Source organism: Cynoglossus semilaevis, chromosome 19, assembly GCF_000523025.1.
Source record: "Cynoglossus semilaevis isolate Cse_v1.0 chromosome 19, Cse_v1.0, whole genome shotgun sequence".
In the NCBI taxonomy this organism is placed as follows: Eukaryota; Metazoa; Chordata; class Actinopteri; order Pleuronectiformes; family Cynoglossidae; genus Cynoglossus; species Cynoglossus semilaevis.
Genome location: NC_024325.1, coordinates 6,175,718 through 6,188,488, shown reverse-complemented (window position 1 = coordinate 6,188,488; position 12,771 = coordinate 6,175,718). Strand labels below are relative to the sequence as shown.

General features: G+C 35.9%; 3 protein-coding genes and 1 non-coding gene across 5 annotated transcripts in view; all 4 read left to right on the top strand.

The window, feature by feature from the left end:
• The first annotated feature begins 862 nt into the window (after positions 1-862).
• mrps17 (mitochondrial ribosomal protein S17) lies at positions 863-2,359 on the top strand. Of its 2 annotated transcripts, none has more exons than XM_017042002.2 (3): positions 863-941; positions 1,456-1,609; positions 1,816-2,359. In XM_017042002.2, exons 2-3 carry the CDS (start codon positions 1,487-1,489, stop codon positions 2,131-2,133), a joined length of 441 nt encoding a protein of 146 aa, XP_016897491.1. In that variant the 5' UTR covers positions 863-941; positions 1,456-1,486; the 3' UTR covers positions 2,134-2,359. The 2 variants fall into 2 exon arrangements, with proteins under 2 accessions (XP_016897491.1, XP_008330777.1); XM_008332555.3 differs by having other exon boundaries at positions 866-999.
• A 425-nt stretch (positions 2,360-2,784) lies between these two features.
• nipsnap2 (nipsnap homolog 2) lies at positions 2,785-8,571 on the top strand. The gene is made up of 10 exons (XM_008332553.3): positions 2,785-2,979; positions 4,531-4,655; positions 4,803-4,848; positions 4,981-5,075; positions 5,632-5,702; positions 6,603-6,743; positions 6,843-6,874; positions 7,384-7,478; positions 7,593-7,676; positions 8,076-8,571. The coding sequence occupies exons 1-10, from the start codon at positions 2,873-2,875 to the stop codon at positions 8,138-8,140; spliced, it is 861 nt and encodes a 286-aa protein (XP_008330775.1). The 5' UTR covers positions 2,785-2,872; the 3' UTR covers positions 8,141-8,571.
• Positions 8,572-9,354: 783 nt separating this feature from the next.
• The window catches only part of cct6a (chaperonin containing TCP1, subunit 6A (zeta 1)), a 5,492-nt gene continuing 2,075 nt past the window's right edge, over positions 9,355-12,771 (top strand). Inside the window, exons 1-8 of the mRNA XM_008332552.3 lie at positions 9,355-9,617; positions 10,175-10,238; positions 10,622-10,756; positions 10,872-11,045; positions 11,149-11,252; positions 11,331-11,601; positions 11,966-12,048; positions 12,659-12,755. Of these exons, the coding sequence (XP_008330774.2) occupies positions 9,481-9,617; positions 10,175-10,238; positions 10,622-10,756; positions 10,872-11,045; positions 11,149-11,252; positions 11,331-11,601; positions 11,966-12,048; positions 12,659-12,755 (1,065 nt within the window). The 5' untranslated portion in view covers positions 9,355-9,480. The remainder of the gene's footprint in view (positions 9,618-10,174; positions 10,239-10,621; positions 10,757-10,871; positions 11,046-11,148; positions 11,253-11,330; positions 11,602-11,965; positions 12,049-12,658; positions 12,756-12,771) is intronic.
• Positions 11,752-11,890, top strand: LOC112488673 (small nucleolar RNA SNORA22). Its single transcript, XR_003053014.1, has one exon. It is a non-coding gene; the product is annotated as a small nucleolar RNA SNORA22 (small nucleolar RNA).

Sequence of the window (12,771 nt, the reverse complement as noted above, 5' to 3'; positions counted from 1 at the left end):
CTCTGATTAAGGCCAGATTGGTCTGCCTGTGGTTGGCCTCGAGTCACAGCCTATTTATTCTCAGGCACAAGACTGTTAATGTGGTGGTTTTACAGCTTCGACCACTTATATCTGCTTCAACAGAAATCCATAGCTTTATCATCACCATGTGACTGAGGGAGATCTAGATGTCTATTATCAAGCTGCTATCCAAAAATTGTAGGATGTTTTGTCTTTTTCTACGTTTTTTTCTTTTTTTAAGTATGAAAACTAGAGCTAATTTTCTTTCGAGGAAGTGGTAAGGGATTGTTTTCTCTAGATAAGATAAATGTATCACTTTATAGTACTCAAAGTTTTCAAGTTGGAGGTGACCGTTCTCACACAGAAATGTATATTTTAATGATTACTTTTGAAATTTTAGCTCAGTGGGTGGTGAATAGTTGCCAGCTACTATATTCATCATGAATGCTTCATATATCTGTGATCTTTTGCGACATAGTACAGTAATTATGTTTTCTTCTCTTCGGTTTCCTTCTTCTTTCCTCTCTGCTGTCATCTTGTGGTAAAAAGTTAAATTGGCGTTATTAAATAAAATGTTATTTCTTTTCAAGGGTTGTTATTCAAAGTGAGGACTTTTAACTATTTTAACTACTTATCTAAACAAAATAATTTAACAAGATTTAAATTAATTTATTATATTTATTATTATTATTGTGATCATTAGAAAAGCCATAAAGCCAATTCATCGTGATTAAGATAGTTCATCCCGAGTTCTAAGATTGCTTTAGGTCGTTGTGTTTCAGGACTAGATGGCAATAAATATGTTTTGCTCTTGACTGCCAACGATTTTCTTCATTTAATCCTTTATAGTTCCTTCAACTCAGGATAATTAAAAACTCCGCCCCCTTCCTTGCTGCTAGCCGTAATTACGTCATCAAAACGAGCCGAACTGCAGCATGGAGGTACGTCTTCTCTAAGGAGTTTTTGACCTTTTACCGTTTCTCCTTTCGTGATTTATCGGTGAGTTTGCAAATTTTTGTACTATGAGTGTTACTCGGTGTTTATGTTAAATACAATTGTTTTTGTTTCTTAGTATTGCCGAATGTTATGCGGATATAATAGAGTCGCGGTGATGCCAAACAAACCCGTCCTTTGACTTAAAAATAATGATCATCGACAACCTAACTGTAAATAGTAATAATAAGTGTTCTAATTATAGCAAGGATGTTTTAAATGATGTGTTAAAATGTTTTGCTGAATATAAAATCAGGTAGGAAATACTTAAGTATTCTGTTGTCCTTTTGAATTTTTTGTGAGCCGGCAGTCTGCTCTTTTATAGATTTCATTTTAATAGTATATATATTTTTCTAATGGTAATTTATTATTATATTTTTTCTTCAATAGATAAGTAGCAAACTATTGTTGTTACTCCATTTGTTTTGCAAACAATTATCTAATTCTTCGTTCATCCCCTAGGTTATCTGTATTTAAAATAAAAATTTCCACAATGTCAGTGAAGCAGGCATCAGTCCATGCCAAATGGATCGTTGGCACAGTCATAGGGACCAAGATGCAGAAAACCGCCAAAGTGAGAGTCACAAGACTGGTCTTGGACCCTTACCTGCTCAAGGTAAGCCTCCTACTGTATTTATATTTATAAATATATGCAGGTGGAACTGCACAAACAAGAAAAAAGTAAAGGAAGTTAAAATTTTAATGGACATTTATTGTTAAAGTTTTTATATTAAAAGTGTAATGTTTTTCACACACCAAATGCAACTGCGTGTCCATAGATTCCAACTTGCACATAGCTAATGCTGTATTTCCTTCCTATAGTACTACAACAAGAGGAAGACATATTTTGCCCATGATGCTTTGCAGCAGTGTACTATGGGAGATGTTGTCCTCCTCAAGGCTTTGCCTGAAGCAAGATCTAAACATGTCAAACATGAACTGGCAGAGATTGTGTATAAAGTGGGTCGAGTGATCGACCCAGTTACAGGAAAGAAAGTTGCTGGAAGGGAGTATCTAGAGCCATTGACCGAACTTCCCAGCAGTGTTGAAGACAAGACAATTTTGGAAAAAATACAGAAGCTTGACATCTGTGCTGCAAGTGGAACTGACTCCACACCAATACATTCTCCAACTTCATGACAAAAACTATCGTTATCTTATGCACTTCTGTTATCTTGAGATTTTCTGTAACAGTTTTCCATATATGTTATATACTGTTGTGCTCAAAGAGTTTTACAGTTTTGTGTTCAGGTGGAAGTTTTGAGCCATTTCTGAGTAATAAATGTTTTCCTTTATGTGCACTTAGATGACAGATTGGTTATAACAAAACATTATTACAACAGCTTAATAAATTGTCTTTAAAACATCTACTGATGCATGTGTTTGGCAACTTTGTTATGTTACTATTTAAACTGCTCATAGATAAAGTTTCGAAAGTTGTGTTTTAGAGATAGTTTCAAAATTTGCATTTATTGAGGCGACAGAGTATGTGCATATATTTGAGTACTTTAAGGTAGACTAGGTAGTTGTGTTTACATTTTAGTTGTCGGTTTTACTTGGTTGTCTATCCAGTAAGACTGTATGATTATTGGTCTATATAAACCAGATTATCAAGCTGTGTGTTTAATACTAAGCTAAATTGTTTATTTATTCCCCCTGCTTTAAAGTTTTATTATTTAAGGATGTGCAAAATATGTTGAGTAGAGGTTTATAAAAATTGGAATAGAGAGGAATAAAAGTTTCTAATACATGTTTTACATGGACCACAATCTTAATTATTTTTATTAAATGTCCATATTGTAACCTCTCTGATAGGATCACGTTGTTGTCAATAACGTAGCTCCTCCTGGAGACTAATGACAGCATCTTTTTGATAACAATGTTCAGGGCAAAGATGGCGACCAGAGTCCTTCAAAGAGTTACCAATGGCCTTAAACAGACTAAAGACGGACTTATGACGAACGGACGAGTCATCGTCTCTGCGAGGTCAGGTTCTCTTAAGTGCACACTGTCAGTGCCACAGCAGAAATTGCGCGTAAACAATTGCTTCTTAACCCCGAGTTAAAAACTATGACAAACTCCTTACATGCTATGTGGCTAATGCTAGGCTGCAGACGTTGTTACGCGTTTTATCTGCGTGATACGTCGTTAGCTGCAGTTAGCTGTTCTAGCTCTGATAACTTTATGTCAAAGGTGTTTGTTGATACCTTCCCTCAACCGTAAAGACCGGAAACATTCCATATACGTGCTAGTTTTGTAAAGACAGGAAGTTATATTTTTATTTGTACAATTTATCAGACTGAGAGTAATTAATTTGAATTAAAACGCAAGGTCAGCGTGCTACTAGTGCTATGTGGTAGTGTTATTGGATATGATTGACGAATGATTCTATTCTCGAAAATGACATTAGGGGTTCAGCGTCTTTGTGCAGCAGCTGTGTATGTAACCAAGCTGTCATTCAGAAAATAGTATAAGAGATGCATCAGGAAAGTCGTAAGGTTGTAGTGGACACGTAATCAGTTTACAGCATTTTACCCAACAAATTAAACAGCATTAGCTAACATGTACTTCATTTAAAAGGCACAGGTCATTTTATATAGCATTGCAGGCAAAACAATATTTATATATTTGTCTTCTTTTAGGCAAGCTAGGTTCTGGTCCAGTTTCTTGAAAAAATACGCATTATTAGTGTTGATACAAATTCCTTTCATCATTATAATTGTATTTTTATTAAAAGTATTCTTGTAACCAAATTCATCACGTGGCTTCTTTTTAATAGTTTTTTGCACACCGAGATTTGCTAATTACATCACACTACCACTACAGAGTTTTACCATGGCAACAGTGTTTTTTAAATATTCCCCCTCTCCGTTCTATAAGAATAGGCAATATCTCTATAGCCAAAAAGAATCAGGATCCAATAATGTTTGATCCACAGGGGTCAATTATTGGCTCCTACAAGTGCATAAATAACAAAAACAAAAATAGATTAACATATAGAGAGATTAATATATAAATATTTACAATCAAGTATAATACTGGGTATAAAATATGAACTGTGGCAGATTGGAAATTGTGGCAATTTATACTTTGTAAGATTTATTATCAAAAAAATTAAATATTGTTCCGTAAGTTTAGTGATGGCTTCCAGAGGGAGTCTGATGGTCTTACACAGAAATTGCTTCCTGTAGTTCTCTTAAAGATGCTGCTGTGCTTAATCAGCACATAGAGATCAGTCTGCTGAGTCTGTTGGCATCTGCCACCCCCAAACTGTAGCTCCAGTATACAGCAGCATTCGATATGGAGATAACACCATTTTAGTCAGAAAAAAAAGTCACTATTTGTATCTAAGAATCAGGGTGTTTATTATCAGACTAGTAGTAAGAAAGTTAGTTACGTAACAATATATGGTATTTATGTTTTCTCTGAACCTGGTATATATGTCTGTGTTGTCTAACTTGCTGAATAATACAGTCTATACAGCTTACTGTTTTGTTTTAGCTCAGATCCAATACTTGCATTTTCCGTTCTTCGCAGGAGCTTTTCAGGTTTTTCTCAAGACTGGTTGAAGTCTCTGTTTGTAAGAAAGGTTGATCCAAGAAAGGATGCTCATTCTCATCTGCTTGCCAAGAAAGAGGACAACAATCTATACAAAATACAGTGTAGGTCATTTTATGACATTATGTTTTTTATAATAGGAAGTCACATTTAACCTGATAACCCCAACTGTTTTCTCCATTGTTGTTTTAAAATATAAAAAAATCTCCTTTACATAATGCATTAAGTTGATTTTTCTTCTCTCTGTGCAGTTCATAATGTCAAGCCTGAATGCCTGGATGATTACAATGAACTTTGGTACAAAGCCTCTATTTTTCAGTTAAATCACTCTATAACCTGAACCCTAGGGGTTTTGAGGAAGATTTAAGAAACACTGATTTTTTTTTTTTGTTTTGTTTGTTTTTGTTACTCGTGCTTGTGTGTATTTAGTGAAGACGTCTTGCCTTCCATACATGCCAATCCTGATTACCCTTGTGAGCTTGTAGGCACTTGGAACACATGGTATGGAGAGCAAGATCAAGCAGGTAAGAGTTAAAAATGTATAAAATGCTTCAATATGATATTTCTATTTACACTTGCAAATATTAATGATGCAGGTGACTCAAGTAAAAAGAGAAGGATAAAAATATTTACAAAAAAATATGTGTTCTTAATCTACATGTGTCTGCAGATTAACTTATATTGCTCTTTTTTCAAACGTGTAATAATACAATGAAATAATATTTACTGCTCCTAATAAATGTTTGCTTTTTAGCTTGGTTACTGGATTCAGATTGATAATAACCTTTAATGGTTGTTATTTTTTTACAGTTAAGATTTTTATTTTGTTGGAAATATGTTTCACCTGTTCATACTTAGGTCGGATGTCATATTCAACTTGATTTCATTGCTATAGGAATTTCCAATATTTTTCAAAGTGAAACAGAAATTTATGATTGATACTTTTCAAATGCCAGACCCACTATATATAAATAATTCAGCAATTTTTCCCACAAAAAAATCTGCCTAAAGGAGTGCAGAAAGGCTGAGATAAATGTGAGAGCTGCATTATCCCTGGCTCTTTTGCTCCTTCTATTCTAGTTCACCTGTGGAGATATCGGGGAGGATACCCAGCTCTAACCGAAGTCATGAACAAACTCAGGCAGAATAAGGTAACAGGTAACAAATAAGGTGCTGAGATTAGCGCAGTCTGCAGTTGCTGGTGATGTGTAGGTCTTCTCTCTGGCCGTGCACCCCTTAAATTAACACCTGAGTGCTGTTTCTGGTTTTTGTCATCTTTACCTGATTTAAGGTGGATCTCTTTTGTGAAAATGTATTTTTCTATGTGGCTTGAGCTCTACCCATGTGTACAAAATTGATATTTAGTTCAACTTTTTTATCTGTGCAATAAACAATTATCCTTTCTCGGGTCTACCTGCCATCTGATTGGCAAACAAGTTTATGAGTTGAGATTACACAGTACAGCCTCTTTAGCACTGACATGTTTTTGACATCATAAACCGTGGTTTTGTCCAAAATTTACTTTAATCCTACTTAATGCCTATATCTTAATATGTAGTTATTCAGGAATTGTTTTACAAATCATATGTCAAGATGGGTGTATACTACAGTATATGGATGTATAAGTAAAGCCGAGGGAAGTGTAGGCAGTGAACCACTTTGGAGGAAAATAGGCCATAAGACATTATGGGAATAAGTGCATATGATTGGACATCAATGTGTTGTAAAGCTGCTCCATCCACTAGGACCATGGTTATAGATGATACATTGTTTCAATTAAACACATATCCTGTCTGCCATGGTGCTTATATATTCCTCTAAATGAACTGTAATGTGTATCATGCTGTAATAAAGAGGAATGTTTCATGTTGTTATCCCGTCAGAAAAATGTTGATTGATGGTAAAAATTAAAATGTCCCCATTTGTGTGAAGTTATTGATGGTTGACTTTTGTGACTTTGATTTATGACAATAGCTTGTGTCTAGATGGCAAGGTCTGTTAATATTTATATTACCTTAATAATGCATTACCATAATTTGTCGTTGCTGTAGGAATTCATGGACTACAGGACAGAGAGAGGAAAGATGCTGCTGTCTCGAAGGAACCAGTTGCTGCTGGAGTTCAGTTTTTGGAATGAACCTGTTCCTCGTTCAGGACCTAACATCTATGAGCTGCGGTCATACCAACTCAGGGTACATCTCATTTCACATTTTGTCTTCTTGTAGACATAAATATAACTGCATCAAGTTCAAATCAATCTGACAATGTATTTCTTTCTGTTTTATTACCAGCCTGGAACAATGATTGAATGGGGAAACTACTGGTATGACTCAGTGATTTTCCAAGCTATCATATTGGATTTATATTGAAATATAAACTGCAGGTTAAAAGATCATTTCTTTTTTTTTCTTTTTTTTCGACGAGTTTTCTGTAAATTGCGTTAAATTATTTTCTTACTTTTTATTTCTTTTACAGATTGTAGCAGATAAATAAGTCAGTGGTACTTTCTTGCAACAAAACCTAAGCATGAATGTCTAAGCATGTATTACAGTTTGTATTTATTCAGCATATATGATTTATTTACTCTGGTTTTAACATAAATGCACTGTTTCATCATAATTTGAATCATAATGGTTTTGCGTTTTGCCTGTTAATGATATTAAGAACTATTGGCCTTTGAAATTTGAATGTTTTAGTGACAAAAAGAATAATTGGAAATGGAGTGAAATTTAATTTAAATTATTTTTGATTTAGCTTGTCTATGATCAACTGATGATTTATCATCAACATGAATTATTAGATTGGTATATTATACTTGTTGCTGCTCTGCAGGGCACGTGCCATTGAAATACGCCAGCAGAACCATGAGGCAGTCGGAGGCTTCTTCTCACAGATAGGAAGTCTGTATACAGTACATCACTTATGGGGTGAGCAGTTTTAATGTCTGGTTAGGGTGTACAGAAATTCTACTTATGTGTAAGGTTCACTATTATTTAGTAATCACTATATTGCATGTCATTTGAAAATGTTCTTTGTCTTAGCTTACAAAGATCTTCAGTCCAGGGAAGACACCAGAAATGCAGCGTGGCAACGTGAAGGCTGGGATGAAGTTGTTTATTACACAGGTAGGTTTTACTTTGCTGTAGAGTCTTGTTGATCTTTTCCTTATGGTAACTTATAATAGTAACATAATTATTTTAAAATTAAATTCATGTAACACAAAATATCTACATTAACAGCAATGCTGTCTTTTATCACATTTAATTATATTTTGTGTTCAGGCGTTCCAAAAGCGTTTTCTCAGTATAATCATATATTTGAACGAACAGCCAAGTTAATGAAATAAAATGCAATTGGACACTAAGAGTAAAAGCATATGCTGTCTTTGTCCAATGTCCTACTTAGTTGTTAATATGATTCTTGTCGATAACCGGTTCTTTTGTGTTTATGAAAACAATAAGCACAAAGAACATGAAATGCAAGTCCTTTTTTATTGTGCTGTGTTCTTTTTTTTCTTTTCACAGTCCCTCTAATTCAACACATGGAATCCAGAATAATGATCCCCATGAAAACATCACCTTTAAAGTAACCCAATTCAGGGGTATAACTGCCCAGCAGCCCATGCAATGATAATAGAGCTCTGTAGAAGGTCGAACCAGCACTGCCAGTGACCTGGACATAAAGTCAACAACGGTTTATTCTCTGTGTTTCTTTTTTTTTTTTTTTTCCTTTGGCTTGAGCTTGAATTGATTTCAGCTGTAAGTGTGTCTGTTACCAAACTAACTATGTTACTGCCAAGATGACGTGTGTGCAGGTTGTTTTTCTAATGTTGAAATTCTAGACACACATAGTGGGCTTATTAACCCAGACAGATAAAGTTCTGTAACGTCTGTAGGTCATCGTAACTGATTGTAAAGATTGCACAGAAAAGCGCAATATCCCTGGGTGGTAAAAATGAATGGCAGTGTTTCAGTAAAATTAGTTGTAAATATTGGATTAAACTTCAGATAATTGTACTAATCAAGGACTTTTTTTTTATTCATTGATATATTTTTGAGAACTTATGTTAGGCTTTACTGAATTAATAGTATCTCATCCCATGTTTTGTTCTGAAACTTCACGAGGCACATTGCCTTGTAGCCAGAAGCAAATGTTTGTTAAATCAATCAAAAATGTACCCAGTTTTGACTGAAACGTTTAATGATGATAATAATAATAGCAATGGCAATTGCAATAGCAAACAAAATATCACTTGCAAACGGAGTCTGCAATTGGAATAACCACTTTCTTTTACAGTGTACAGCGTGTCAAAAACAAAAAATATCTTCATAATTTTAATTTTAAAAACAAAAATGTTTTGAACTGGAACGCTTCTACAAGTGTGACGTACCAGTCCTACGTAATGGGTGTGACTGGTGGTGCGTTCATAACTATCAGGAATTATAAAAAAAGGTTGTTTGTTCAGTGCATGTGCAAATGCATAACTGATCATTGTGATTATATTTAACATGGAATTCTAATATAGGTATTCAATGTTCAATGTATACAGTATGTTTAGTTGATTAGGGGAGACGTTTTTTTTTTAGCCATGATCAAAGGCTTCAAGGACTGTATTTTGTTGTCACGTTAACTTCCCTTTTAAGGTGATAAAGGTGGCAGCCATACATACATGTATTATAGAGAAAGGAGACCACGTACCAATTATTACATTTAAGTTTGCTTACTAGATAAATCGACTAATTTTGAGCGTGCACTTTGTTAAATTCTACAAATTCCGAGCCCAGCTTGGTAACATAAATGCGCCTGATGACCACGTGTTGGAGCCTTCTGGAAAGTGCTTCCCCTTTCGAGAGCGACCGGGCCCGAGCAGTGCGGTCTTAAGACGGCACCACTTTTCTAATTTACCTTCGCAGTTTGTGCTGCTTCGCCATGTCTGCAGTGAAAGCTCTAAACCCTAAAGCAGAAGTGGCCAAGGCCCAGGCCGCCCTCGCAGTGAACATCAGTGCCGCACGAGGTCTACAGGACGTGCTGAAAAGCAACCTGGGACCGAAGGGAACCATGAAGATGTGAGTGGCTAAAGCTCTTTGTGCAGCACGCGTGCTCTGCTAGCTGCTAACGATAGCATCTGGTCACCGGTACCATTGCTGTTATAGTAGTAATGTAGTTTTATTTAACACAACGTGTGAGAAATGTATGCAATATAATAAAGTATTTTATCTCGAACTACTTTACCTCAACCTCCTGTCATTGAAACTAATTTTGCGGATTCACGTTTCTCTGCCCTGTCATCGTCATTATCCGTTGTGGATGCTGAGTAGCTAAATTAGCACACTAGCTTGTATTAGGTAGGACCTAAAGCCAACACTAAAACTGGATTTTTGGAGAGAGTGTCATTTTTGTTATCTCTGATGAAATTAGAGGGTTATGCTATGTTATGTTACTTTAAGTTAGTTTTGTTCAAATACGACATACGGACACGCCTTATAACACTTAACGTACTTTTCGCACATTTTCTTTAGAGTAGATGTTACAAAAAAATGTTTTATTGAATTAACATATTCTCTGATAAAAGATGTCTTTCGTGTTTGTAAACTAAACCCTGCCCTGCTTGTCTCACCCACAGGCTGGTGTCTGGAGCAGGGGACATTAAAATAACCAAAGATGGCAACGTCCTGTTACATGAAATGGTGAGAAATAACCGTGTTCAGATCATTTCATTGGTCTTTAGGCTCATTGTTAGAAACCAACCCCATATTATCAATTTGTGTATTGAACATAAAATGACCAAGAATCCTGCTAAATGTACAAAATGTGCATACTTTGTTGAACATTATTGTAAATGATATATAAGGGTTTGTTTTACCACTTCAGTGACGGCTAAAATTTGAAAAGCAGGCGTGCTAACTGCTGCACTATGGAACCAACCAAATAAGTGTAGTAATTTGGTGGATCAATTCTAGTGTTGGGGTTGCAGGAGCTAAATGCATTTGTAATGTGATTTGTAATGTGCCTTCACTTAAATCACCATCAAGGATTACTTTTTTAAAATATTTTATTTTCCCCTTTTCAGCAAATTCAGCACCCAACTGCATCTTTGATTGCCAAGGTTGCCACAGCACAGGATGACATCACTGGAGATGGAACAACATCTAATGTCCTCATCATTGGAGAATTGCTGAAGCAGGCTGACCTTTACGTGTCAGAGGTAAAAGATAAAGCTGTAACAATTCAGAGCCATTGTCAGTGTTTCTCTCTTACTAGGACATGTTCTTTATTTCAAATTCAAAGTTAGTATACTTAATTGGATGCAATCTTTGTAGGGGCTTCATCCAAGAATCATTGTTGAGGGCTTTGAGGCAGCAAAAGAGAAAGCATTGGCAGTATTGGAAGAGATAAAGGTGTCCCAGGAAATGGACAGAGAAACCCTCATTAATGTGGCAAGGACTTCTCTCAGGACTAAAGTCCATGTAGAGCTGGCAGATCTGCTGACTGAGGTGAGATATGGGGGAATAATGTTTGATTTTATATATACTGCAAGTAATACAGTCCTTTTACTGTTAGTGTTTTGACTAATCCATATCTGGCTTGTCTCTGTAGGCTGTAGTAGATGCTGTTTTGACAATAGCTAAACCCAATGAACCCATTGACCTGTACATGGTGGAAATCATGGAGATGACCCATAAGACTGACTGTGATACACAGTAAGTCTAAATAAGTTAAACCTCACTATTGCAGCAGTTCAGGTCCTCAGATCTGTAAGGTTTTCCATTGTTTCTTAGATTGATCAAAGGTTTGGTGCTGGACCATGGTGCTCGACACCCGGACATGAAGAAGAGAGTAGAGGACGCCTTCGTGTTGACTTGCAACGTGTCTTTGGAGTATGAGAAGACAGAAGTCAATTCCGGTTTCTTCTACAAGAGTGCTGATGAGAGGGAGAAGCTTGTGTCTGCAGAGAGGAAATTCATCGAGGACCGTGTGCGAAAGATCATTGCCCTGAAAAATGACGTTTGTCCTAATGGGGAGAAAGGCTTTGTGGTCATCAACCAGAAGGTGTGTCTAAAGAGTATGAGCAGTACAAGCATTTTAAAGTGTCTTTATTGCTGTGGTGAAAAGATCTGATAAACAAAATGCTAATATACAAGTCCTAAGACCAGCAAAAAATGTTTTTATAATTATTGTTTGACAGAAATACACTCCTAAATGCACAGTGAACACCCACGGCTGCTAATGTGGCTCACCCTGGTCTTTTGTATATCTGTGCTACAGTAACTCTGATCTGTACCTCTGCATTAGGAGAGTTTACTTCTCTCTTACATGTATTCAGCGGATCAGAACAATAACTATATTACTGAAACAACATAATGCAATTTATTTATGGAGGCTGACATTTTATTTCTTTCCTTGTCCTCTACAGGGTATCGACCCTTTCTCTCTGGACGCCCTGGCCAAAGAAGGCATTGTAGCTCTGCGCAGGGCAAAGAGGAGGAACATGGAAAGGTAAGAGACTTTCTTTTCAATGAGATTTAAGTGATAAAGCAGAATTTGTTACCTCTTAAAATATAAGAACTTAAAGATATTTTAGGTAGGTCTGTATTACATAGTGAACTGTATTGTTTATAAACGTTTGTCATTGGGCACGCTGAGCACTCGCTGCTCTTCCTCATGCAGTTTTACCTTGAGCCACTAGATGGCCTGCATCAGCCTGAGAGACATAGTTTGTACTGCTGTTAAGTAAGAAATTTAGGCGTTTCCACTTTACACTGTAATTAACCATGAATTGTTTTTGACTTTTGACATAGCCCTCTATTAAATAGTATAAATAGCTAAATGGATTGTGTAACATGTCCTAGATTCATATGTTAAAATTCTGTTAACATAACATTTGTTTACTCACTGCATGATGAATGTTCAAGGTTCCGTTCAAAATGGACAAACACATTTCATTTGCTCTCAAACTAACCAAGATTATATGTTGCAAGTACTGTTAACATAACTAGTCAAGTGGTAAAGAACTTTTATTTCATCAAACAGTCCAACAGGCTAAATGACACTAGAAATAGAGTATCTAGAAATAATATTCTTCTGATTTTAATTGTTCACTTGACAGGCTTACTCTTGCTTGTGGTGGCATTGCTATGAATTCGGTTGATGACCTCACTCCTGAGTGCTTAGGACATGCAGGACTGGTCTATGAACACACACTGGTGAGTATCTGTTTAT

Coding starts and splice junctions, on each gene's coding strand:
- mrps17 (XM_017042002.2), top strand. CDS start 1,487: ATGTCAGTGAAGCAGGCATCAGTCCATGCCAAATGGATCGTTGGCACA. Junction 1,610..1,815: donor TGGACCCTTACCTGCTCAAG/GTAAGCCTCCTA, acceptor TCCTTCCTATAG/TACTACAACAAGAGGAAGAC.
- nipsnap2 (XM_008332553.3), top strand. CDS start 2,873: ATGTTCAGGGCAAAGATGGCGACCAGAGTCCTTCAAAGAGTTACCAAT. Junction 4,656..4,802: donor CAATCTATACAAAATACAGT/GTAGGTCATTTT, acceptor CTCTCTGTGCAG/TTCATAATGTCAAGCCTGAA. Junction 5,703..6,602: donor ACAAACTCAGGCAGAATAAG/GTAACAGGTAAC, acceptor TCGTTGCTGTAG/GAATTCATGGACTACAGGAC.